This window comes from Giraffa tippelskirchi, chromosome 12 (genome assembly GCF_054371585.1).
Source record: "Giraffa tippelskirchi isolate mGirTip1 chromosome 12, T2T-mGirTip1v1.2.pri, whole genome shotgun sequence".
Taxonomy (NCBI): Eukaryota; Metazoa; Chordata; class Mammalia; order Artiodactyla; family Giraffidae; genus Giraffa; species Giraffa tippelskirchi.
This window is the reverse complement of record NC_137286.1, coordinates 97,243,886-97,271,531: the sequence shown is the minus strand read 5'-3', so window position 1 is coordinate 97,271,531 and position 27,646 is coordinate 97,243,886. Positions and strand designations below refer to the sequence as shown.

Below are 27,646 nucleotides of genomic sequence, written 5' to 3'. Positions count from 1 at the left end.
GGGGTAACTTCAGCCAAGAGGGATAACTTCAGCCAAGAGGTGTAGGATTATTTACTGTGGGCAATATGGACATTTCCATTGGTATTTAATAATAGCTGACAGATTGAACTTTGTGAGAAAGAGAAATATTTTTTAATGTCTGAATATCTTAAAAACAGCATTTATTTGGTTATTTAGAACTTTTATTTCTGAATATATTCCTAAGTTTTACTGCTGATTTCATTTTTAAAATGATAATTTTTAGCAAATTTGGTTTTTATCATTCACAGGGAAGTTTTATAAGTGAGTAATAATGAGGTAAACAATTATGTATCAATATGTACTGTTTACCTTTCTAGGCACATTGCATATATCGATCCAGCTAATCCTCATGGTAGTCCTCTAAGGAAGTCACTGTGTTTATACTCATTTTACACATGAGGAAGCTGAGGCACAGGTAGTTGAAGCAGCTCATAGTGGCAAAACTAGATTCAAATTTATGTGGACTGATTCCAAAATCTGTACTATTTATTACTATGCTTTGCTGCTTCTTATAATAATTACGTAAATAGAAAGCAAGTACGTAATTATTGAATGCTTGTTGATGAAGGTGACTTTGCCACCATGAAAACAAGTCAATATTGGGACTTGTGAGAGTTGGCTGTACGGATGTACCTCGTTATTATTGCCTAAAATGGGGAGCTGTGCTCTTTATAGTCATTAAGATGGTCAAATTATGGGCAGATAATTGTTATTTTAAAAAATCATCAAATATGAATAAGTTTTTAATTAATTTTAATTAATCCATAAATTTAAGAATTTTGAAGGATAGAAGGGGATAGAATAAGGAAGGATATATTGAGAGCCTCAAATATCCTAGTAGTGTTGTGTTTCTTGAGTTGGTTGATAGTTTATGGTAATTTGTTTTCACTTTTTTAATTACATGAATGTTTTTTTGTGTACTTTTCATTACTGTATTTTCTAATTAAAAATATTTATTGATCTGGTTGATTTTAAGAATAATAGTGGGATGGTGAAAGTTAAAAGAAAGAAAAAATAGAACCAAGCAACTTTTAAAAATAACATCAGAGTCAACAATTTATATTATTAATATGCTTTCATTTTTTAAAATAGTTTGCTGTGTTGCTGTGAGAAACTGTTTAGAATGTCGGCAGAGACAGAGAGACAGAGGGAACAAATCTTCCCATGGAAGCAGTAAACCTCAAGAAGCTCCCCAAGGTGTGACTGCCACAGCAGCTTCCAAGGTAATTAAACATTTTCTAAGTTAAATATAATTTACTTTTTTTTTTTTTAAGTCTGTGAGCACAAAGTGACAAGGAGTCTCCACTGCTGGCTTCTCTTCTTCCAAACTGTTAGGCTTCCCTGGTGGCTCAGATGCTAAAGAATTGGCCTGCAATGCACAGACCTGTGTTCAGTCTCTGGATCAGGAAGATCCCTTGGAGAAGGGAATGGCTATCCACTCCAGTATTCTTGCCTGGAGAATTCCATTGACAGAGGAGCCTGATGGGTTCCAGTCCATGGAGTCACAAAGAGTCGGACACAACTGAGCGACTAACACTTTCATTTTTCAAAGGAAGATTCTAGTAATTTCTAATTGATAGGATTCTTATAAAGATTATATCAGTTCATAGCACTGGAAAGTTCTTAAGTATTACTAGCTTCAATAGTTAAATTTTCACTGAGTTCAATGTATGAATAATGTACTTTTTAAATGGTTATGCTTTGGGGGATAGAATTCCCATGGCATTAAACAAAAATTATTGAATTCCCATGAAATGAATATATGGTATACAGTATTTCAGAATGCAGCAGTGATTGTCATTCTAAATTAGCTCTATTTAACATATGTTTATATTTGCAAATGACCATTTGTATCAATTCCAAAGTTTCAGTAATGATTTTTAGGTCCTATATGTTTGATGCTTACTTCAGCTACAGCCTGGAATCTCTTACCCTTGCTTTTACTATTTTATTTATGTATTACTATTTTATTTTAGTCACACTGTAGACTTCATGCAGTTCATCATAAGAATTTTTTTAACCTTTTAACTTTTACGATGCTTTGTTTTTCTTCAAGTTCCCATCCTTATTTTTCACCCCAGTAAATATGTTCCACTTTTGGCGTTAGCTTAAGTTCAACTTTGAGTAAAATGTTTTCTAATACTTTCACTGCCAACTCAGTCTAGAGGAGGTTCCTTTGTTTGATATTTCTGTAAAACCCAGTATGTCTCTTACCACTCACAGTACTTTTAATTAGATGTTTGACACTGACTAGTGAAGGTTCAATAAGTGAAGGAATGAAGTAAGAGTTTAATTCTTTAAAAAAAATTCTGTTGCTTCAAACTTCTGCAGTTTTCAGTCAGAACAACCACACATTTAGTGTATCTGTATTATAGCCTCTTTCTTTTTCACTACTGTTGGAGACACATTCCTAGAATAATTAAACCATATATTATTTTATTGTTGACAAGTCTCCACAAAGCCCTCCATTGCTTAGAAAATTAAATGCAAACACATTAGCAGTGTTGCTTCTAGTTATTTGTGTAGGCACAGGAGATTGTAAGTTACTTGAGAGTGTGTTTGTATCTTTTCAATTGCAGATTGTGTATAGCACTGTGAGTACTTTACAAAAGAGCACAGACTCTAGAATAAAACAGTTCTGAGTTTGTATCTTGCCTCTGCCACTTACTGGTTTTGTGAAATGAAACAAATTTCTTAGTCTCTTGTTCCTCAGTTTCCTATTCTTTAAAATGGACATATATCTTAATTTATATGGTGTTTGTATGAATTAAATAAAAAACAGTAATATGTTAAAGTACTTAGTAATTTGAGAAATGAAGTGAGCATTTAATTAATGCTAATTCCTTTCCTCTCTCTAGGAGTTAACCAATCAATATATATGTCATGAAATAAATAAGTTAGTATTTTTGAGTGCTTAGATCTTAAAGGTGACTATAGTTAATTCAGTATATAATAGGGAACTTTTCAGGCCTGTCAAGCCAAGTATTAGGTTGGTGCAAAAGTAATTGTTCAGCAAATCAATGAGTTCCACCAAAAACTGCAATGCCTGCAGCCAGTGTTGGTCAACAGAAAGTGCCCAGTTTTTCTCCACAACTACACCTGACTACACGTTGCACAACCAACACGTCAAAAGTTGAATGGATCGTTCTTCAAAGTTTTGCCTCAGCTGCCTTATTCACCTGAATTGTCACCAATTGACTACCACTTCTTCAAGCCTCTTGACAACTTTTTGCAGGGAAAACGCTTCCACAACCAGCAAGAGGCAGAAATGCTTTCCAAGAGTTCATTGAATCCTGAAGCACAGATTTTTATGCTACAGGAATAAGCAAAACTTATTTCTTTTTGGCAAAAATGTGTTGATTGTAATGGTTCCTATTTTGATTAATAAAGACGTATTTGAGCCTAGTTATAATGATTTGAAATTCATGGTCTGAAACCACAATTACTTGTGTACCAACCTAATAGTACACTGATGATAGAATATGGACAGAAAAGCTCAATGAGCAGGAAATTCATGGTAATTGAGCAAGTCTGTCATTTTAGCAAGAATCTTAGCAATGAAAATTAGATTATAAGTTATGGATATAGAACTATTAGAGGAAAAGTTGACTTGGTAAGAAAACACGTTTCAAAACAGAAAATCAGGGAACCCAGTTTGTGAGAGTTGTTTCCCCGTTTTTATGCATTTTTAATGTGGTACTTGAGTAAGTAAGCTATTGTTACAATAATTTCAATGTGTTATGAACCTGAGTGGACTTGCATTAGCCACACACTTTCTTTGGGCCTCATTTTTTATATTTCCTAAAAAGGAGGTATTAAATAAGATTTTCCTATAAAACACATCTCTAATTAGATTATGGACATAGAAGTACTTTGTAAACTGTATAAAGTAGTATGTAAATTAAAATATACATAATTTTTTCAGCTATATTGTAAATAGTATATTATTTCTTTAATCATCCTTTGATAAAGATCATTAGCCTGTTATTTAAATATTAAAGCTAAGCTCACCTAAGCTTATATAGCTGGTAAGTTTTGGAATTGTAATGGAAGTAAAGTAACTACTGTACTCTTTTGTGCTGCAAGAGAATCAAATATTTTAATTTGAGTGGAATAGTATAATTGAGTTTTATAGGAGGCCTATTTATTATTATTTATTTATTTTTATTTATTTTTATATTATTTAATTATTATTAAATAGAGTTACTTTTATATGCAGGAGTTGTATTTAATACTTTACATGTATTATCTAATTTAATTCACATAGTTCTTATGTTTTGTAAGTGAAAAAGTACTTGACTGAGTTTCAGGGATCTTGGCTGTCTTACGAGTTTACTATGTGACATGTTACCTAAAATTTGTGGATTTTTGTGTCTTCAGATATAAAAAGGATTTTAGTGGTAATGATCTTTAATGTCTTTCAGCTTTAATATTAAGGCCATGACTAAAACATTTTTTGCTTACCTTTTCTGACTTTTTGTGGATAATGGAATGCTTTCACAGATGAAATCTCATATAATAATGTCACATAATAATGTCATATATTATGAAAACATGATGGATAAATGAACCTGATGACTTAAAGAGGCTTGTTAACTAGAGTTAGGGAATATAATGCTTAGAAAAAGTTAGTCACAAGCTTGAGGTCACACAGGAGAGATTTGAGCCCAGAGTAAAAGTTTAGTCTTTTTTCTGCCACATTCCTCCAGCCTTTCTTTATTATAGCAGTAGCTATGCCAATGAAGAACAAGAACACTAGTAAGTGAAACCATGGTAAAAGTAGAAGAGAACAGAAGTGCCCACTAATAACATATTATTGTCAATAAATATTGTTCAGTGATAAGAGAAGGTAAAGTGTGTGGCCAGTTTAATGACAAAATTGAAGATATTATTAATAGAAATTAATATAAATTTCTCTATTATACTATTTTTTCACAATTCTCTCTCTCTTTTTTAAGACTCCATTAGAGAATGTTCCAGGTAACCTTTCTCCAATTAAGGATCCCGATAGGCTTCTTCAGGATGTTGATATCAATCGCCTTCGTGCAGTTGTCTTTCGTGATGTGGTGAGTTATGCCTGCTTGATTTCCCAGAAAAAAAAGAAAACTTTTCACTGTAATTTGTGTAAACTAATTTAAATTTCATAAGAAACTTGCATTTTAAAACTAAATGTCCTAGTGTCAGGGATTGTAGGTGTATAATGTGCTTCTGTTTGTAAAATGATTGAGCTTAGCTTTCTCTGAAAACTTATTTATGTTATTTTTTAATGATGTGAAGATTATACTTAATTTGTATGTATACTAAGAATGGAGATAACTGCGAAGATTATAACTGATTTTCCTTGAATAACAATTCCTGTCTTTTAATATTCCTTGCTCTATCTCTAGGTACTGAATATTTTGTTATTATCAATGTTCCTTGTATTATTGGTAAAAGAGATTAATTCATAAAGATGTTCTTGGGAATTACTTCTCAGGGCGGTTACTTTTGAGGGAAGAATCTGCATTTAGAAATAGAGATACCAATGGAAATTTGAGTTAGAAAGGTTGCTTAATAAAGCTTATTGAAAATACAGCTTAAGGATACAATTTCATAGATCACTCCAATTATATGATCACTTATTCAAAGTAAATAAAAATAAGGTTGCATTTCCACAAATTGTGTAGAAGCATCCATAGCATTTCACAGCAGACTCATTGTTGGTAGTACTTCTTACTATAGTTGCTATTTATCAGCAATTTTGGATTCTGTTTTTCTTTTTTTTAATTGATGATTTATGAAACATAGAAAGACATTTATATTTTAAATTTGCATTTAATAATGGATAGAGTACTTTGTACTTGAGAAAGTGGTTAGAATATTTAATACATACTGCATGGTAGAAATATATAACAGAAAAATTCTCATTCTTTTTAATGTATATCAGTTCTTATAAATCACTAAGAAAATTGCAACCATACCAACAGAAAAATAGGCAGTAGATACAAAATACGAAAATAAGGTAATAAACATGATTTAAAAGTCAGTATAACTAATAGTCAAAGAAATGCAAATTAAAACAGGAGTAAGATATTTTTACCAAAAATTAAAAATTTAAAATAATAGTATCTGTCTTACAAAGGTATACTGAAAGTGCTCTTTCATGTACCACTGGTAGGAGTAGAAATTGGATAAATTTTTAAATAGCCTTTTACACTGTGTTAAAACTCTTATAAATTTGATGCCTATGACCCGTTGGTTCTACTCATCATGTGCTTATCAGAGCTGTCCTCAGGAAAATTGGCAACATCATAAATATCCAACGTAGAGTGTAATAAATCACAGTATATTCATTTAGCAAGAAGTTATGTAGCTATTAAAATCATATTTTTGAGGGAAACTTTGTGACATGTAAAACACTCATGATATATTGTAAGAGAAAGAAGCACTATACAAAAGTACTTAGACTACACAAATACTGCATTTCTGTGTGTCAAGTATACGTACATGCACATGTTCACCTTTATTTAAAAAAAGGTACCCAAATACTGCCAGTTAGTATGTCTAGGTAAACACGTTTTATTTTGTACTTTTTTAAATTTTCAATTTTTTTTAATAATAAACCTGTATTGCTTTCATGGAGAAGGCAATGGCACCCCACTCCAGTACTCTTGCCTGGGAAACCCCAGGGACGGAGGAGCCTGGTAGGCTACAGCCCATGGGGTCGCGAAGAGTCAGACATGACTGAGTGACTTCACTTTCACTTTTCACTTTCATGCACTGGAGAAGGAAATGGCAACCCACTCCAATATTCTTGCCTGGAGAATCCCAGGGACGAAGGAGCCTGGTGGGCTGCCGTCTATGGGGTCGCACAGAGTCGGACACGACTAAAGCAACTTAGCAGCAGCAGTATTGCTTTCATAATTAGTGAAAGTGATGTTTTTAAAATGGGAGGTAAAACACATTAATAGTGTAAAAATCTTGATGTAAGGATCTGCATAATCTGGACTTAGAAAAAATACTTACTAACTGTTTAACCATTCAGAAATGGGAATTATTTATCCTGAAAAAAAATGTGGAAGAATTTTTTTTAAATGATAGATGATTTAAACACGGGTCATGTTTTCATCTCCAAGTAACTCACTCAGACCTAACATAAAAGGGATTTATGTTGTGTGACATTGCATTTAACTTGTTAGTAAGTTCTGTATCAGGTTATTATGGTGGATTATGATACTTTTTCTAATATCTATAGATGTTTTGTAACTATTGTATATTGGATAACCCTACAGTGGTTCTTATTAGCTTTCTTCCTGAAGGTAGGGAATTAGTGTTCAAGTGTACCTTCCAAACATCATTGAGGTAACATAACACGTGTTCATTCAATTTACACTGTGTATCAGACATATATATATTACCCTCAGCTTTCAGTAAAAGGTTAAGAGAAAGCTATGACTGAGAAACATTAAGATCACGCAGCTAGTATGAGGTAGAGTCAGAATCTCAAATTAGGCCTTTCCAAAGCATTCTCTCCCTTTTACCACCATATTTCATAAACTCCAAAAAACACTTTGTTTTAAATAATCTCCAAAATTTGAAAGTATTTTTAGTTGTTATATTTTAAAGTCAGTTGTAGATATTATAAGATTTCTACTTGACCTTCAAATTGTTCAAGTCACTTTAGCTTGCCTTAAGTTCAGAAATATATGAGATTTTAAATTTTAGGTATTTAAGGAAAAGTAATGTTTTTAAAAGCTGTCTGTTACCCACAGAGTATGAAACACTAAATTCACAGTATTTCAGAACAAATGTAATCCATTTTGGTCATTTTGTCCATTACCTGTACTAATTCTATTTCAGAGTATTAAATCATCTGTAAATATTTCTTGTTTGCTTTTTTTTTTTTTCCGACAAATGCACATAAATTTTGAGTCTTGTTCACGTGGTACTTAAATAAAGTAATAAATGTAAAGTGACTGTTTATGGAGTTAATAGACTTGAATGCATGTCTCTTTTCCTTATTTCTGTTTTATCTGTAGGCCATGGTAATTACTTGAGGTTTTGGTTTGAAGCATCACTTTTACCTAACTTAGAAAAAAGGCTTAATTACCATCTATTTATGATTCTTTAAATATAGTCTAATCTGAAAATAGTTTTAGAGGTCGTTTAACATTTTTTCCCTATAGGATAATTACCTAGGCTTTTTTGATAGAGCTTTCAAGGTTATATGCAGTTCTGCTTCAAAGAAATAAATAAATATTATCTCTTTATCCTAACATGGTCAATCTTTTTCAGATCTTTTACCACTTCACTGCTCTCCTCTGGAATAACTTCATTTTCTCATTGAGCTTTTGAACTTTGGAGCCTCAAATATTGGCTCCCAAAATGAGGTCATTTTTCCAGTGCAGAATAGTGGGACTGTTACTTATTTTTATCTGTGCATGTGTCAAATATTGCATTAGCTTTTTCTTTTCTTTTTTTTAATTAGTTTATTTATCAATTTTTTAACTTTAAAATATTGTATTTGTTTTGCCATACACTGACATGAATCCCCCATAGGTGTACATGTTTTCCCCTTAAGCTGCCATATTGAACTTATATAAAATTCATGCTTTATGCTCCCTGATTTTTATATCTCCCTTATTTTACTCATATTTCCTGCTCAGGTAGTGATATGTTAGAATTGTATCTGTATTCCAGTAGTAACTTTATTCTGTTATTATTTTCAGTTATAATATTTGAAACTTCTGACTTTTTTAGCCATACATTAACCTATTCTTTTCAAGCTTGTGCTTATAAATATGCATTCTCTGATGTTATAGAAGTAATAGATACCAGTGAAGAGGACAAATAATAAATTTGATGGTATATTCAGCAAAATTTTAACATTCTCATTTTTTAAAATTACATTTCAACCTATAAATCAGGTGGTACGTTTTTGGAGCTTTTTTTTTAATATATATGTATATACTGAGATAATACTAATAGTATATGCTTACCAAGTTTTAGCAAAAGTTAAATGTCGTATGTTTTCCTCCATAAAGAAAATAAAACAGGAATAGTGTCTTATACTCTGAGAACTTACACTTAAAATTTTTTTGAGTGTCAAAACTACCTTTTCATTTTATGCAGGATGATAGCAAGCAGGCACAGTTCTTAGCTCTAGCTGTTGTTTACTTCATTTCGGTTCTGATGGTTTCCAAGTATCGTGACATTTTAGAACCCCAGCGAGAGACTGCAAGAACTGGAAGCCAACCAGGTAGAAACATCAGACAAGAAATAAATTCACCAACAAGTACAGGTACTTAATATTTGTCTAATTATTTGAATTTTCATCATCATTTATCTCCTTTTTATTTAATTTTTACATCTAGATTTAAACTGGTTCTATTCATAATCATCTCAAGTATTTATAAGTAGGCAGTATATAAATGCCAATTTAATCTTGTTCAGTTAACAAAAATGTAGAATGATATTTCCTATATTCTTATTTTATCAGAGTTTTGGGTTTAGTTTTTCTGTTTATTAACATAAAACATTTATACTACTACTTAATATACAAATAACTCATATATTTTAAATGTATTATTTTTAACCTTTCTAAACATATGAAAGTAGGAGGTCCTTATAGAGTAGTTCAAAACCAACAGTAAGCCAAACTATAAATCTTTGTAGCCAAGTTCAGTAGCATCTCGCTTTCTTTCCATCTGCCTTTCTTTCTTTCAATATGTATCATTATTTCAGTATCTGAATATTCAGCCACAGATTTATAATAAACATACATTCTGAATTTTATACCAAAGTTGCATCAACTAAAGTCAAAACTTTCTAGACAGCACTGAACCATTTTGGGTCACGTTGTCTTTCTCATCTATAGAAGATGCTTATGTTGTAGGAGTTCTGTATTATCAGCTTTGTTTACTCTGCTTGGAAATGATAAATACATTTTTTAGCAACTAACATTTTAATATCACGGGATGCCTTTTGTCTATTGCATTTCCTGCCAGGTGTTTACATCAAGGTTGTTTCTCTATTGTTTGCAGTGTTGCCTTAGCAGCCCAGTGATTATTTCATGTACCACTGGATTAGTTTGTAATAGAAATTATCCTTCCTAAATAAATGCATATGATATATACATTAATTGAATATTTTAAAAAGTGAGTAGAAATTAGTGGTCAAATCTCTGCATTTTGTTTTCCATAATCATATCATATCTCATTTACTTTTTGTTTCTGTGTGGAAATACAGATTATGTTTAACTGTAATTCTTTTTTGTTGCATGCTATATTTATTTTGAGTACACAAACGTGGTATTTCTTTATAGTATAATGTTACTTTTAACTTTTTACTCTACAAATTAAATGTTATCCTAACATTCCAGTTTCTGTCTTTTGACCATTTAAAACACAGAGACTCTATATGTTAATCAATGTCTCTTCATTTTTAATGCATTCTGTAATGTATGTATAAAGCAAGCAATATTTTAGTGAACCTTACAGTTCTGATTTTCTTGTGTGTTTGTATGTCTCTGTGTTTGTTGCTAAAATGACTCTACTTAACAAGTATGTTATTTCCTTTCTCTTAATACATAACTTCTTTCCTTCCTCCAGAGACACGGTCTTTATTGCTAGTACTGTTTGCATGTTGCAGTGATATAGAATTGTCTTGGGTCTTCAGTGGACCATGTTGCAGGTTGTTATATGCTGGCTCAAATTTGATTCCATGATTTTCTCCACAGTTGTGGTCATACCATCTATCCCTCATCCAAGTCTGAACCATGGATTCCTTGCCAAGTTAATTCCTGAGCAGAGCTTTGCCCACTCATTTTACAAAGGTAATATTGACCTCATCTCCTGACCTGTTGGGGTATTCTTAAATTTCATCAATTGTTATACAATAACCATCCATAATGTAGTTGTTTATAAACACCTCAGCATACGGCTCAGGTTTCATGGAGATATGATACATTGTTTTTGTACCTGGCTATTGAGAGCAAAATATAGTTTTTATATTTGTGTTCCATTGTATTTCTTTAAGTATCATCTTCAAATTAAGGCTGCCTAATTATATGGATAATAAGATGCACAATGGTGGCATGCAGAAGAGATCACAGAAAGTCCCACCTTGTTAGTGGGACCGAATTAGCTCTAAAATGAAGGCTACTGTAGAATGACAAGTTATAAAAAGTTTTAAACAAGCTTCGAAAACATCACAGTGATCTATAATTATTTAACTTTCTGTCAGAACAAAATTCCAACTCTTTTCAAAGGAATACAAAAAATTTTTCAAGCAATGCAATTATTCAAAGTTAAGCATTCAATAAAAATTGTTAAGTGTGCAAAAAAAAAAAAAATGTGACGCATAAGCTGGAAACAAAAAAATCAATCAACAGAAGAGGATTCAGAAGGGATACATACATATAGCAGAGTTGTCAGACCAGGGCATTCAAACAGCTATTGTAAGTATGTCCAAGATGTTTTTCAATCTAAAGGAAAAAATTAACATAATACAGAGAAAAATGGAAGCGTTTTTAAAGAACTAATTGAAAGTTTCAGAGATGAAAAATAAAACAGCCAGAATGATGTCTCTGGTTAAGATTAACATGAGATTAGTGTGTGAAGAACAAAGGTGAGCCAAACTCTGCCCCCATCCGCCGACTCAGGATTTTCCTGTGTACACACTGCATAATTCCTCGGACAGTGAATATGATGGATTTTATTCTTGTGACTAGGTTATGTAGTGTATGTTAGCACAGTTGCTTTTAAGAAAAGGTAACTATCAAGTAACCTAATAACACGAGCCCTGTAAAGGTGGAGAGTTTTCTCTGGCTTGTTTAGAACAGGATGTGAGAGCACCTCGGTGTGAAAGAGAAATGACATAAGGAAGTTCTTTGTTGCTGAGATGGAAGTGACCATGCAGCAAAGTCCTGAGATTACCTTGTAGAAGCTGAGAGTACCGCCCGGCTAACAGTCAGCAAGAAAGTAGGGGACTTAAGCCTACAAACATCAACAAACTGAATTCTGCCAATAACTGGAGTAATTTTAGAGAAGATATCTGAGCTCCAGATGTACACCATTTGGTGTCTTCATCCATCAGCTAATGATATGGAAGACAAACTCCTAGAACAAATAAAGTAGCAAAGTGTTTATTATAATTTGAATGCACAGATTTTTTTTTATAAACCCACAAATTTGAACATAATGATAATATAAAGGAAAAAAAATTCTTTTCAGCTTTTAGTGCTTACAAAAAGTATCTAACTCTGAGTTGTATAAACTAAGAAGGATTAGACTAGATTAGATTGGAGTGTTGTCTGGAGTTTGTTTTGTGTAGAAGTCTGTTCTAAAAGGTTAACTGCAGTGACTGGAATATACTCTGGAGTAGTTAACCAGATTCAGAAACCTGCATCAGAATATCTATGCACTGCTTTCTTTATCTAGAAAGGTTTGCTATTGAAACAGTTTTAGCTGAACTGCACAAAGGACTTAGGGATATTTTAAAATTTTGAATTACTTTAAGGCTGACATGGTGAATTTCCTCTTCTCTTTATTATAATATGGAAGGTGATCATAAATGACTATTACTGCATGCTGTCATGCAATGGTTATTAAGAAGAAAAGTTCTATTGATGATGTTGGAAATGCAAAGTCAATTCATAGTATTTCTGCAAGAGAAGAAAACAGTCTCATTCCGGGTGTAAATATGTAATAGGACTGGCTTCTTTGTCAGACATATATTTGTTAAATGAACTCAGTACTTTTAAGCAGGAGAGATTAAGCATGTATTTTTAGTGTCAGAATAGATTAAAGGACAAAAATAAAAGTTACAATCCTGGTAGTATGCAGTTTCTACAACATTTTCCATAATTTAGGAATAATTATTTTAATAATATTATTTTATATTTGATAGTTATTGCCAGTAAAGTTCTCAATGTTTAAGAGTGATCTTAATTTTGCTTATCTTGAAAAGTTATTTCCTATCATGTTATGTATTTGATAGGATGTCTTGTATTTTTCATTAAAATAAGATTCATAATTAAGAAATTTATGAAAATGGAATCTTTCATTGAAATATATTTATGCTTGATTATAACTATATGATATAAATTATTAGAATTGAGTGTTGATGAACATTGAGGTTATATTTTGAAGATACAGTATTTCTAGCTTCATTTTGGATAAAAGTTGTAAAATAGATACATGTTCTGAGCTCTCGGAATTCTCATTCTATCAACATACCTCTGTAAAATAGCTTTCTCCATTCTGCATGTTATTAAAACAAAACAAAAATAGACAAGCTATATGTTATTCCCATGAGTACTAATATTGCCATTTCTACTTAGATAAGTTCACAAGCAAAAGTTCATCACACTATAAACTCTAAGTACTTATATTCCCAATATTTGTTCAAAATGTTTATAGAGACATTTCTTTTGGGGGATCACTCTTTGCTTAAAACTTTTTGTTTATTTTTATGTGTACTGAAAAAGTTACAAGTATAATGACATTTGTCTGGATTGATCACCTATGCACACACTCTCAGTGAACAATATGGATAATTTTTGTATTTTTTTCCCAATGTTACCTTCATTCTGATTATATTTATGGAAATTTAAATTTATGTCTATGGAGTCAAATAATACAAGCTATTGTGCTTTATTTTCTGTTTTGAGAAGACTGATCTGGACTATTCTTCCGCTTCTTCACATTTCATTTTCTTTTCTCTCCTCATGATTAAGCCTTTTAGAAAATTCTGAACTAGCTCTTTGGCCTCTCTCTTCATCTTTGATAGTTCTTCAGTTCAAAGCCGTAGCCCTTCTTTGAGTATTGTATAGTTTCTTCATTGGACTTGTCTCTAGTATGTTACTGATGACAAAATTTTAAGTAACACTATTATATAAAATGGTAAAATAATGTAATGAAATATAATTTATATTTAGTATAATATATTCATATAATAAATACTTTCTAATAGAACCAATATAATGATTTTTCTTTCAAAAAATTTCTAAGAAATTCCTATAGTTTTGTGAACAAAGTTAAAATGTCTTAATTGTGGCAAGAGTACTTTGGTTCTAACTTTGCTGGATAACTACAATCATCTCTTAAGTGGTTTTCTCACCTCTTGTCTTGTTAATCTCTGTTCTTTTTTTTTATAGTTTTGTTGAAGTTCATTTTAAAATATAAATGAGGTTATGTCTCATTTTAACATAAAACATTTCTCATAACGTTTAGAGTAAAATATCACAACCTTCCTAACTTTATCTCATGTAGTTCTTGCATTTGCTCACTATGCCACAATCAAACTAACTTTTAGTTCTTTAATTATGCCAAGCACTTTCCTGCCTCGTGATCTTCGTTCGTTGTTCCTAGGTTTTGGTTCTCTTCCCTGTATTTCATATAATTGGAGAGTACTCATTATTCAGGTGTCTGGTTAAAGGTCATCACCTCCTCACAGAAGCTTTCCCTGCTACCATAACAAAGTAGCTTCCACCCCACAATAACCTTATTTTTTATCATAGCATACTCTTTATTTCCCTTCTTGAATTTATACATTTATTTATTTGTTTAATTGTCTATTAGAATGTGTGCTTGAAGAAGGTAATCCCTAATCCTAGCATGACATTGAAAGTTAATACAGTAAATATTTATAGTAAATGAGTAAGCCAGTGAGAATGCTAAACAGTTTTTTTTAAAGCTGAATACTGATGGTAGACATAAAATGTACTTAATAAACACTAAAAACAAAATAAATTTTTATTGATGACATGTCCTAGTTGCGATAGAAGTTTTATGTTAATTATTTCACATTAAGTTTAAAACAACATTAATATTTAAGTGAACTTAAACATAAATACGTTGTGAACTTAAACATACATACGTTGTATAGTTTTCCTCTAACAATTTATTGTCAGGGAAAACAATTGTTTTATAATTCTTTTTAATAATTAGGGCATTGTGTTACTTGTATAAGAATAGATGTATGGCATAAACAGTCGACAAACAGACTGGAATTTGTATGAGTATCTCATATATGATAAATAGAACTATTCTAACCAAATTTAAGGAGAAATATTTGGCAAATGGTAGGATTAGCAAATTAGGTAGCCAATTGAAAAAAATTAATTTATATCCTTATTTTGTATATCATGCTAAATAAATTCCACATGTATTAAAATTTAAAGCTAAAAAGGAAACTGAACATAATTCAAGAAAATTAAAATTAATATTTTAAATAAGAAAACATGTTTTAATCATAACATCAAAATATGAAGTTGTAAAAAAATATGACTAAAAAGTTTTATCTATCTGCATCTCTGAAAATATTAACAAAATTAAAAGAAAAAATGCAAACAGGAAAAAATTTATATTTATTGATAAAAGTTAATAAATAAGAACCTTAGTAAATAAAGAGCTCTTGCAGGTCAATTAAAAGAATGTATCATAGTGATGGAAAAATATAAAAAAAGAGGAACAGTTAACAAGAGAAAGGCAATATAAGTACAAATAAGGAAGATTTATGTAAATCTACTAATAATTATTACAACACTGTTAATCAGCTATACTCCTATATAAAATAAAAGATTCAAAAAGAGTAAAAAGTCTACTAATAATGAATACATTTATGTTGAAGCAAAACTGCACCATAATTTTCAAATTGGGTAAAATTTTGAAAGGTTAGAATGTAAATATGTGCATTTTATGTAGCATAAAAATATTCATAATCCTTAACCTACTAATTTTACTCTTAGAATTGTATTCAAGGGCAACAATGAAGGATATGCCAACAGTTTATATACAAATATTTTTACTGCACAGTTTTTATTTATTGAATACCTAAAAATAAAACTCTTATTTTTAAATAGTTACATTCGAGTTCTAATTACATGTTGATATCAGATATACTATATATTTTATATTATTTAGAGGTGAAAATGCTTTAATTTTCAGTTATCCCTAGCAAATATTTTTCTAAAACTTCAACTCTTTAAAATAAATTTCTGTTTTTGGTATTAGTAAAGGAATCCAACAAAAGCCTGCCACCTCTGTTTTTCTTTCGTCTGCTAATTTACTCTTTCTTTCAGTTTACTTTAAGATTGAGTCATTATATATTTGCTGAATAAATAAATCGTTTCCTGTTACATACTAGGTATTGGAGATACATAATAGTGGGCACTAAGTTTTTATCTTTATGAAGGTACCGACTAGTGAGAGAAATAGACTTTTAGAAACCACAAAATTAAATAATATAATTGCAAGCTATGTTGTATTCTAAAAAATAAAATTGCACAGTATTATGAGCCTTGGTACATCAGATGTTAAAAAATCTGCCAGCAATGCAGGAGACCTGGGTTCAATCCCTGGGTTGGGAAGATCCCCTTGAGAAGGTAATGTCTACCCACTCCAGTATTCTTGCCTGAGGAATTCCATGGATATAGGAGCCTGAACTTCTACGGTCCCGTGGGGCCACAAAGAGTCAGACACAACTAGTGTGACTAATGCTTTCATGAGACCATACAAAAGAAGAAACCTAATTTAATTTAGAAATAGAGGAAAACAATAGAATGGGACTGACTAAAGATCTCTTCAAGAAGATTAGAGATACCAAGGGAACATTTCATGTAAAAATGTGCACAATAAAGGACAGAAACAGTATGGACCCAAAAGAAGCAGAAGATAATAAGAAGAGGTGGCAAGAATACACAGAAGAACTATACAAAAAAAGTCTTAATGGCCCATATAACCATGATGGTGTGATCACTCACCGAGAGCCAGATATCCTGGAGTGCAAAGTCAAGTGGGCCTTAGGAAGCATCACTATAAACAAAGCTAACAGAGGTGATGGAATTCCAGCTGAGCTATTTCACATTTAAAAGATGATGCTGTGAAAGTGCTACACTCAATATGCCAGCAAATTTGAAAAACTCAGCAGTAGCCACAGGACTGGAAAAGGTCAGTTTTCATTCCAATCCCAAAGAAGGGAAATGCCAAAAAATGTTCAAACTATTGCACATCTGCACTCATCTCACATGCTAGCAAAGTAATGCTCAAAATTCTCCAAGACAAGCTTCAACAGTACATGAACCAAGATCTTCCAGATGTTCAAGCTGGATTTAGAAATGACGGAGGAACCAGAGGTCAAATTCCCAACATCCATTGGATCATAGGAAAAGCAAGAGAGTTCCAGAGAAACACCTACTATTAATAACCTCTTAATAACTGGGTCTTACTGAACTAAAACCAAGGTGTTTTCAGGATGGTATTTCTTTGGAATGCTTTAGGGGAGAATCTGTTTCCTTCTCTTTCCCAGCTTTTAGAGGCTGCCTGTATTTTGATTCCAAAATCACTGCAGATAGTGACTGCAGCCATGGAATTAAAAGATGCTTGCTCCTTGGAAGAAAAGCTGTGACCAACCTCGACAGCATACTAAAAAGCAGAGATATTACTTTGCCAACAAGGGTCCGTCTAGTCAAAGCTATGGTTTTTCCAGTAGTCATGTATGGATGTGAGAATTGGACCATAAAGAAAGCTGAGTGCTCAAGAATTGATGCTTTTGAGCTGTGGTGTTGGAGAAGACTCTTGAGAGTCCCTTGGACTGCAAGGAGACCCAACCAGTCCATCCTAAAGGAAATCATTCCTGAATATTCATTGGAAGGACTGATTCTGAAGCTGAAGTTCCAATCCTTTGGCCACCTGATGTGAAGAACTGATTAACTGGAAAAGACCTGATGCTGGGAAAGATTGAAGGCAGGAGGAGAAGGGGATGACAGAGGATGAAATGGTTGGATGGCATCACTGACTTGATAGACATGAATTTGAGCAGGCTCTGGGAGTTGGTGATGGACGGGGAAGCCTGGCATACTGCAGTCCATGGGGTCACAAATAGTCGAACACAACTGAGCAACTGAACTGGCTGAATTTAAGGTTTGAGAAAAACCTCATAGAAGCAATATTAAGCTTTGAAACGAAGGATGAATATGTGACTGTGTTTTTTGAGAAATTCCTTGGCATATTTTGGGAACATATGTGAATGGAACATAAGAATGAAGGGAAAGAGAAGCATTCCATGAATGTAGTTAGATAGGCAGGAACTAAAACATGTAGGGCTTGCAAACTACACTAAGAATCTGGTTTTTAAACTAAGCAGAGGAGTGTTGCATTAGTGTTCTATTGCTGCCATAACAAATTACCACAGATTTACTGACCTGAAATAACACAAATTTATTATTTTACAGTAATGTAGATCAGAAGTCTAACATGGACTTCTAACTGGACTAAAATCACGACGTCCTCAAGACTACATTCCTTTCTGGAGGCTCTCAAGGAGATCCGTTTTCTTCGTCTTTTCCAGCTTCCCGAGGCTACTCATATTTTTCGGTTTATGGCCTTTTTCCTTCTCCCTCCATCTTTGAAACCAAGAACAAGGCATCTTTCAGACTGTTCTGGAGTCACATCTTCCTCTGAGCACAACTACGAAAGACTTTCTGCTTTGGGGTTCAATTGAGTCCACCTGGGTAATCCAGGATGGTCTCTTCGAAGCCCTTACATTGACTGTAAAGTAACATTCACGGGTTGTGGAGAGTAGGATGTGTATATCGATGGAAGAGAGGGAGCATTGTTCTGCCTACTACAAGTATCATACAATTTTGCAAAGTATTCTGAGGATAGTGAGGGAATAGATTAGAGGCACATGGAGGGAAACTGACAAAACCAATTGGAGGCTGTTGCTTTCTAGGTAAGAAATGCTGTGGCTTAGAATTAAGGGTGGTGGCAGTAGAGATTAAACAGCAAGGTAAATTAGAGACATATTTTGGAAGTAAAATTTGACAGGATATGGGAATAGATTGGATGTGGCATATTAGGGTATGTGGTATTCTCAAAGATAACACCTGGCTGTTTGGGAGATACTGATCTGCATATAAAGGGGCCAAAGCTAGGGAAACTGAAGAGCAAAAGAGAGGATAATTGGTAGAGTGGTTGGGCTCTGTATTTTCTTTTCTCTTTGGAATTCTGGTCAATTTTTATGCAGTTTACCTCAGTTCAGTTCAGCTCAGTTGTATCCTACTCTTTGCGACCCCATGAAATGTGGTACACCAGGCTTCCCTGTCCATAACCAACTCCTAAAGCTTACTCAAACTCATGTCCATTCAGTCAGTGATGCCATCCAACCATCTTATCCTCTGCGGTCCCCTTCTCCTGCCGTCAGTCTTTCCCAGCATCAGGGGCTTTTCCAATGGGTCAGTTCTTTTTATCAGGTGCCCAAAGTATTGGAGTTTCAGCTTCAGAATCAGTCCTTCCAATGAATATTCAGGAATGATTTCCTTTGTGATGGACTGGTTTGATCTCCTTGCAGTCCATGGGACTCTCAAGAGTCTTCTCCAACACCACAGTTCAAAAGCATCAGTTCTTTGGCACTCAGCCTTCTTTATAGTCCAACTCTCACATCCATACGTGACTACTGGAAAAACCATAGCTTTGACTAGTCAGACCTTTGTTGACAGAGTAATGTCTCTGCTTTTTAATATGCTGTTCAGATTTGTCATGGCTTTTCTTCCAAGGAACAAGCGTCTTTTAGTTTCATGGCTGCAGTCACCATCTGCAGTGATTTTGGAGCCCCACCAAAAAAAAAGTCTCTTACTGCTTCCATTGTTTCCCATCTATTTTCCAAGAATTGATGGGACCAGATGTCATGATAATAGTTTTCAGAATGTTGAATATTAAGCCTACTTTTCTCACTCTCTTTCACTTTCATCAAGAGGCTCTTTAGTTCTTCTTTGCTTTCTTCCATAAGGGTGGTGTCATCTGTGTATCTGAGGTTATTGATATTTCTCCCGGCAATCTTGATTCAGCTTGTCCTTATTCAGGCTGGAATTTCCCATGATCTACTCTGCATGTAAGTTAAATGAGCAGGGTGACAACGTACAGCATTGACGTATTGCTTTCCCAATTTGGAACCAGTCTCTTGTTCCATGTCCAGTTCTGACTGTTGCTTCTTGACCTGTATACAGATTTCTCAGGAGGCAGGTCAGGTGGTCGAGTATTCCCATCTCTTGAAAAATTTTCCATAGTTTGTTGTGATCCACACAGTCAGTGGCTTTGGCGTAGTCAATCCATCAGAAGTAGATGTTTTTCTGGAACTCTCTTGCTTTTCAATGATCCAACAAATGCTGGCAATTTGATCTCAGGTTCCTTTGCCTTTTCGAAATCCAACTTGAACATCTGAAAGTTCATAGTTCATATATTGTTGGAGCCTGGCTTGGAAAATTTTAAGCATTACTTTGCTAGCATGTGAGCTGAGTGCTATTGTTCAGTAGTTTGAACATTCTTTGCCATTGCCTTTCTTTATAATTGGAATAAAAACTGACCTTTTCCAGTTCTGTGGCGCCTGCTGATTTTTCCAAATTTGCTGGCATATTGAGTGCAGCACTTTCACAGCATCATCTTTAAGGATTTGACAGCTCAACTGGAGTTCCATCACCTGTGCTACTGTTGTTTGTAGTTATGCTTCCTAAGGCCCACTTGGCTTTGCATTCCAGGATGTCTGTCTCTAGGTGAGTGATCACACCATCGTGGTTATTGGATCATGAAGATCCTTTTTGTATAGTTCTTCTGTGTATTCTTGCCACCTCTTCTTAATATCTTCTGCTTCTGTTAGGTCCATACTGTTTCTGTCCTTTATTGTGTCCATCTTTGCATGAAATGTTCCCTTGGTGGCTCTAATATTCTTGAAGATATCTCTAGTCTTTCCCGTTCCATTGATTTCCTCTATTTCTTTGCATTGATCACTGAGGAAGGCTTTCTTATCTCTCCTTGCTATTCTTTGGAGCTCTGCATTCAGATGGGTATATCTTTCCTTTGTCCCTTTGCCTTTAGAGTCTCTTATTTTCTCAGCTGTTTGTAAGGCCTCCTCAGACAACTGTTTTGCCTTTTTGCATTTTTTTTTCCCTTGGGGATGGTCTTGATCACCATCCTCCTGTACAATGTCATGAACCTCCGTCCATAGTTCTTCAGGCACTCTATCAGATCTAATCCCTTGAATCTGTTTGTCACTTCTACTGTATAATTGTAAGGGATTTATTTTAGGAGCAGTTTCCCCACAAGAGACTGACCCAGACTTGCCTGTGAGTATCCAGGAGGCTCTGGTGGAGGCATGGGTCAGTGGTGGCCTGCTTCAGGGTTGGGGGCACTGAGTGCGGTAGTGTGTGCATGGGACCTTTTGAAAGAGGTTGCCATTATCTTCATCACCTCCACCATAGTTTGATCTCAGGTCAGACAACAGGGATGGAACACAGCCCTGCCCGTCAACAGAAAATTGGATTAAAGATTTACTGAGCGTGGCCTCACGCATCAGAACAAGACCCAGTTTCCCCACTGTCAGTCTCCCCTATCAGGAAACTTCCTTAAGCCTCTTATCCTTATCCCTCAGAGGACAGACAGATGAAAACCACAATCACAGAAAACTAATCAAACTGATCACATGGACCACAGCCTTGTCTAGCTCTATGAAACTATGAGACATGCCGTGTAGGGCCACCCAAGATAGATGCATCATAGAGGAGAGTTCTGACAAAACGTGGTCCACTGAAGAAGGGAATGACAAACCACTTCAGTATTCTTGCCTTGAGAACCCCATGAACTATATGAAATGGCAAAAAGATATGAAACTGAAAGATGAGCTCCCCAGGTCGATAGGTGCCCAATATGCTACTGGATAAGAGTAGAGAAAGAACTCCAGAAAGAATGAAGAGACAGAGCCAAAGCAAAAACAATGCCCAGTTGTGGATGTGACTGGTGATGGCAGTAAAGTCAGATACTGTAAAGAGCAATATCGCATAGGAACCTGGAATGTTAGGTCCATGAACCAAGGCAAATTGGAAGTCGTCAAACAGGAGATGGCAAGAGTGACCATCAACATTAGGAATCAGTGAACTAAAATAGACTGGAATGGGGGAATTTAACTCAGGTGACCATTTTATCTACTACTATGGGCAAGAATCCCTTAGAAGAAATGGAGTAGCCCTTACAGTCAACAAAAGAGTCTGACATGCAGTTCTTGGGTGCAAGCTCAAAAACAACAGAATGGTCTCTGTTTGTTTCCAAGGCAAACCATTCAGTATCACAGTAGTCCAACTTAATGCCCCTACCAATCTTGCTGAGAGAAGCTGAAGTTGAACAGTTCTATGAAGACCTACAAGACCTTCTAGAACTAACACCCAAAAAAGAGGTCATTTTCCTTATAGGGGACTGGAATGCAAAAGTAGGAAGTCAAGAGATACCTCGAGTGACAGGCGAATTTGGCCTTGGTGTACAAAATGAATCAGGGCAAAGGCTAACAGAGTTTTGTCAAGAGAACACACTGGTCATAGCAAACACCCTCTTCCAACAACACAAGAGAAGACTCTACACATGGACATCACCAGGTGGTCAATACCAAGATCAGGTTGATTATATTCTTTGCAGCCAAAAATGGAGCAGCTCTATACAGTCAACAAAAACAAGACCTGGAGCTGACTGGTTCAGGTCATGGACTCCTTATTGCCAAATTCAGACTTAAATTGAAGAAAGTAGGGAAAGTCACTGGACCATTCATGTATGACCTAGATCAAATCCCTTACAATTACACAGTGGAAGCAGTTTACCTAATTTGCATTTAATAGAGTAGAAGATCCAGGTTAGTCACATACAGATTTTTAGTTCATTTTAAATTACTCTAATGTGAATAGTTTACTTAATATTGCTATTTGAAAATCAAAGAATTAATCTTAATGTATTTTTTAGTGCTGTACTAGAAAGAAGATGTATGTCCGTTTCATGTTATTCCTTTTAAAGTTGTTTGGAAAATAGCAACTTGAGTAATTTAATAGGTAAGAAATATTGAAACACTTCATAAATCACGTAAAACAAGAAATTTTTTTGGAGGAAGGAATGTGATAAATGAGGTCACCATGTAGAAAGTTTGTCATTTGCTGAACTTAACCCCATATTTTTCCAAAATGCATTTGATGAACTCATTAGGTTCAATGAAAATCAATGAAAAACAGTAAGAAAAGGAGGCATCTAGCACACAACTGCTTGTTTCTGACAAATTTAAGATCACTTAGGCTGGGAATGTTTCTCCTTTGTGTACTGATATGACCTATTGCTAAGAAACTGTTGAGATCTACTGAAAAATTACAAGTCTTCTGTCAGTAATACAACTTGCACAGGTGCAACCATTTATACTTTGTGTGCTGCTCATGCATGGCTTCTGTTAAAATCACTTGGGTTAAATCCTCAATGTACCATAGTGTGGAGAGAATCATTTTGGAAACCTGGATTTTAAGCTGAAGTTTATGCTATCTTCTGAGAGCATGTTCTGTAAAAGGTTAATGAATAATGGGAAATTAAGGTCGGTTTATGGCAACCCACTCCAGTACTCTTGCCTGGAAAATCCCATGGACGGAGGAGCCTGGTGGGCTGCAGTCCATGGGGTCACTGAGAGTCGGACACGACTGAGCGACTTTGCTTTCACTTTTCACTTTCAAGCATTGGAGAAGGAAATGGCAACCGACTCCAGTGTTCTTGCCTGGAGAATCCCAGGGATGGCGGAGCCTGGTGGGCTGCCATCTATGGGGTCGCACAGAGTCAGATAACGACTGAAGTGACTTAGCAGCAGCAAGGTAGGTTTTCTGAATACTGACCTGTGGGTGGCACTAGTGATAAAGAACCAGCCTGTTAATGCAGCAGACTAGAGAAACATGGGTTCAATCCCTGAATCAGGAAGATCCCCTGAGAAGGGAATGCACCCCACTCCAGTATCCCATGGACAGAAGGGCCTGGCTGGCTTCAGTTCATGAGGTCGCAAAGAGTCAGACACGATTGAAGTGACTTAGCATGCATGCCTGACCTGTTTTCTGTTTGCAATTATTATAAAATTTTTCACTAGTGTTTATTTTCATTTCTACATGAATAACATCACAAAGTATGCTTTACAAAACTTAATGTATTTGAATAGAATTCTTGCTGAAATATCAAAATTACTGCATCTTTTAAAAATAACTCATCATTTACAGTAAAAATAAAATTAAGATTTTTATCATTGTGTAAATATTTTGATATGATATGGACCTAACAGAAGCAGAAGATATTAAGAGGTGGCAAGAATACACAGAAGAACTATACAAAAAAGTCTTAGTGGCCCAGATAACCACGATGGTGTGATCACTCACCTAGAGCCAGACATTCTGGAGTGCAAAGTCAAGTGGGCCTTGGGATGCATCACTAAGAACAAAGCTAGTGTAGGTGATGGAATTCCAGCTGAGCTATTTCAGATCTAAAATATGATGTTGTGAAAGTTCTGCACTCAATATACTAGCAAATTTAGAAAACTCAGCAGTAGCCCCAGGACTGGAAAAGGTCAATTTTCACTCCAATCCCAAAGAAGGGCAGTGCCAAAAAGTATTCAAATACTGCACAATTGCACTCATTTCACATGCTGGCAAAGTAATGCTCAAAATTCTCCAAGCTAGACTTCAATAGTACATGAGCTGAGAACTTCCCAATGTTCAAGCTGGATTTAGAAAAGGCAGAGTTGGAACCAGATATCAAATCCCCAGCACCTGTTGGATAATAGAAAAAGCAAGAGAATTTCAGAGAAACACCTACTTCTGCTTCATTGACTATGCTAAAGCCTTTGACTGTAGGATCACAACAAACGATAGACAGGTCTTAAAGAGATGAGAATGCAAGACCATCTTACCTGCTTCCTGAGAAATCTGTATGCAGGTCAAGAAGCAACAGTGAAAACTGGACAAGGAACCATGGACTGGTTCCAAAATGGGAAAAGAGTACATCAAGGCTGTATGTTGTAACGCTGCTTATTTAACTTATATGCAGAGTACATCATGCCAGATGCCGGGCTGGATGAAGCACAAGGTGGAATCAAGATTGCTGGGAGGGATGTCAATAACCTCACATATGCAGATGACACCACCTTTATGGCATAAAGTGAAAAGGAACTAAAGAGCCTCTTGATGAAAGTGAAAGAGGAGAATGAAAAACCTGGCTTAAAACTCAACATTCAGAAAACTAAGATCATGGAATCCGGTCCCATTTCTTCATGGCAGATAGGTGGGGAAACAGTGGAAACAGTGAGAGACTTTCTTTTCTTGGGCTCCAAAATCACTGCAGATGGTGATTGCAGCCATGAAATTGAAAGACGCTCCTTGGAAGAAAAGCTTTGACCAACTTAGCATATTACAAAGCAGAGACATTACTTTGCCAACAAAGGTCCATCTAGTCAAGGCTATGGTTTTTCCAGTACTCGTGTATGGTTGTGAGAGTTGGACTATAAAGAAAACTGAGCACCAAAGAATTAATGCTTTTGAACCTGTGGTGTTGGAGAAGACTCTTGAGAGTCCCTTGGACTGCAAGGCGATCCAACTAGTCCATCCTAAAAGAAATCAATCCTGAATATTCATTGGAAGGACTGATGTTGAAGCTGAAACTCCAATACTTTGGCCACCTGATGTGAAAAACTGACTCATTTGAAAAGACCCTGATGCTGGGAAAGATGGAAGGCAGGAGGAGGAGGGGACAACAGAGGATGAGATGGTTGGATGGCATTACTGACTAAATGGACATGAGTCTGGGTAAACTCTGGGGGTTGGTGATGGACAGGGAAGCCTGGCATGCTGCAGTCCATGGATTAGCAAAGAGTTGGACGTGACTGAGTGACTGGACAACAATAATATTTTGATGAGTCATCTGAAAATATTTTAATATTCAAATTTAATAAACTTTGGTTTTATAATCAAGAAGTCAACATTTACATTGAAGTTCTATGTATCAAGCTACTGAGTTATTTAATTGTCTGATGAGAGTGTCTATTGAACAGAAAAGCAAAATGCTCTATAGATGGTAGAAAAAAATCTTTTTATATGGTACCTTATAAACTCAAATAAAAGATTTTATGTTCTTAAATATTTTATATGCTAACAGAATACTTATATTTCAGCCTGAGTTGAAAAGTTCACATTTTTGTCTAGCTCTTAATGTGAAACACATCAAAAGTAAAGATTCTGAGACATCTTAGGGTAAAGCCAAACCTGTAGACCAAATCTATAAATGAGCTAAATTTAGACTAAGTGCTATCCTTGACTGAATGCCTTGTGGCAGTTGAACTCTGTAAGAAAATTTAGCCCAGGCTAGTAGCTGTTCCACTGTGATATTTTATGATGTTAGAGTTCTGTTTTGTTTCTGTGTTTACATTCTCTGTTTTACTAGTACAGGAATGTCACTACTGCTGTTTAATTCCCTCCTGATTTTTTTTTACTGTAGCTGTGTTCTCTCCAAGAATATATAGTCTATAGATAAAACATGAATTTAGTAAATTCAATAGTATTTCTGAGAGTGGAAATAACTGGCTTAACCACCTTCTCATTCTATATTCCTAGGTAATTTCATCAGTTTTCAGTTTCAGTAACCACCTCTGGTTGAATGATCCCCAAATATGTGGCTATAGTTTTCTTGACTTCCAGATATAAATGCCCCAGAGATTCTGCGGACTCAATTCATTCAAAATTTAATTCGTTATCTTCCTGAACAAACTTGCTTCTTTTTCGCTTGCTTTTTTGGTTAATGCTGCTGCTGCTGCTAAGTCGCTTCAGTTGTGTCCGACTCTGTGCGACCCCATAGACGGCAGCCCACCAGGCTCCGCCGTCCCTGGGATTCTCCAGGCAAGAACACTGGAGTGGGTTGCCATTTCCTTCCCCAATTTTGGTTACTGAAATACCCCTATTTTTTTTTTTTTTTCTTCAGCTAGATATTCCAGAAGCATCCTGATTCTTTCTTGTCCTTCTTAATCCTAATGTAGTTTTTCTACTTTGTCTTAATCTTCTGTCACAAGGTTTTATTTAAAAATGTGAAATTGTTGTGTTTACCTCTTACCTTTTTCCTTCTCTACTTCTTTGCCAGAAATACTACTGAAATTTTCTGACTTCTTAAAAATACTTTATGCAGTTAAGTTTTAACCTTGAAAACAACTAGGAACAACCTGTCTTTCATGTTGTTCATCCAGTGTTTTAATACTATTATCATATACTACAAAGTAGTATTTTCTTCTTTTGATTCTAAACCCTTTGCCTAAGCAAACAAGCAAAGCTAAAAGCTACTCCATAAATATGAGGAAAATTACAGTATATCATGGACTTGTAAGAGATGTATATTTTTAATTTCTTGTTCCAATAAAATTCTAAACGAATAGCAGCAGCAAAACACCTAAGGTTAGTTTTATAGAACTTACAAATGTTAATTTGAAAGAGATCATCGAGATAATTTAGTTTGCCCTTCTTGTTTTATAAAGAATAACTGCTAGTTATTAAAGTAATACAAATGGCTTCCATTTACTAAATATCTATTTTATGCAGGAACTGCCACTAATCTACATATGTATCTTATTTTCTGCTTCAGCATGACTCTATTCAGTTAAAAACTATTACTTTTCCATGATACTTTTTAAAAAATATTTATTTATTTGACTGTGTGTGCATGCTCAGTTGTGTCCAACTCTCTGACCCCATGGACCGTAGCCTGCCTGGCTCCTCTGTCCATTGGATTCTCCAGACAAGAATACTGGAGTGGATTGCCATTTCCTCCTCCAGGGGATT

General features: G+C 34.7%; 1 protein-coding gene across 5 annotated transcripts in view; it reads left to right on the top strand.

Annotated features, from left to right (window-relative positions):
- The window catches only part of NBEA (neurobeachin), a 650,396-nt gene that overhangs the window by 211,328 nt on the left and 411,422 nt on the right, over nt 1-27,646 (top strand). For 4 of the 5 annotated variants that reach the window (XM_081551831.1, XM_081551833.1, XM_081551832.1 and 1 more), the window contains 4 exons: nt 1,114-1,244; nt 4,980-5,087; nt 9,133-9,301; nt 10,739-10,834. In XM_081551831.1, the coding sequence (XP_081407957.1) occupies nt 1,114-1,244; nt 4,980-5,087; nt 9,133-9,301; nt 10,739-10,834 (504 nt within the window). The remainder of the gene's footprint in view (nt 1-1,113; nt 1,245-4,979; nt 5,088-9,132; nt 9,302-10,738; nt 10,835-27,646) is intronic. The other variant, XM_081551834.1, reaches the window with a different exon arrangement.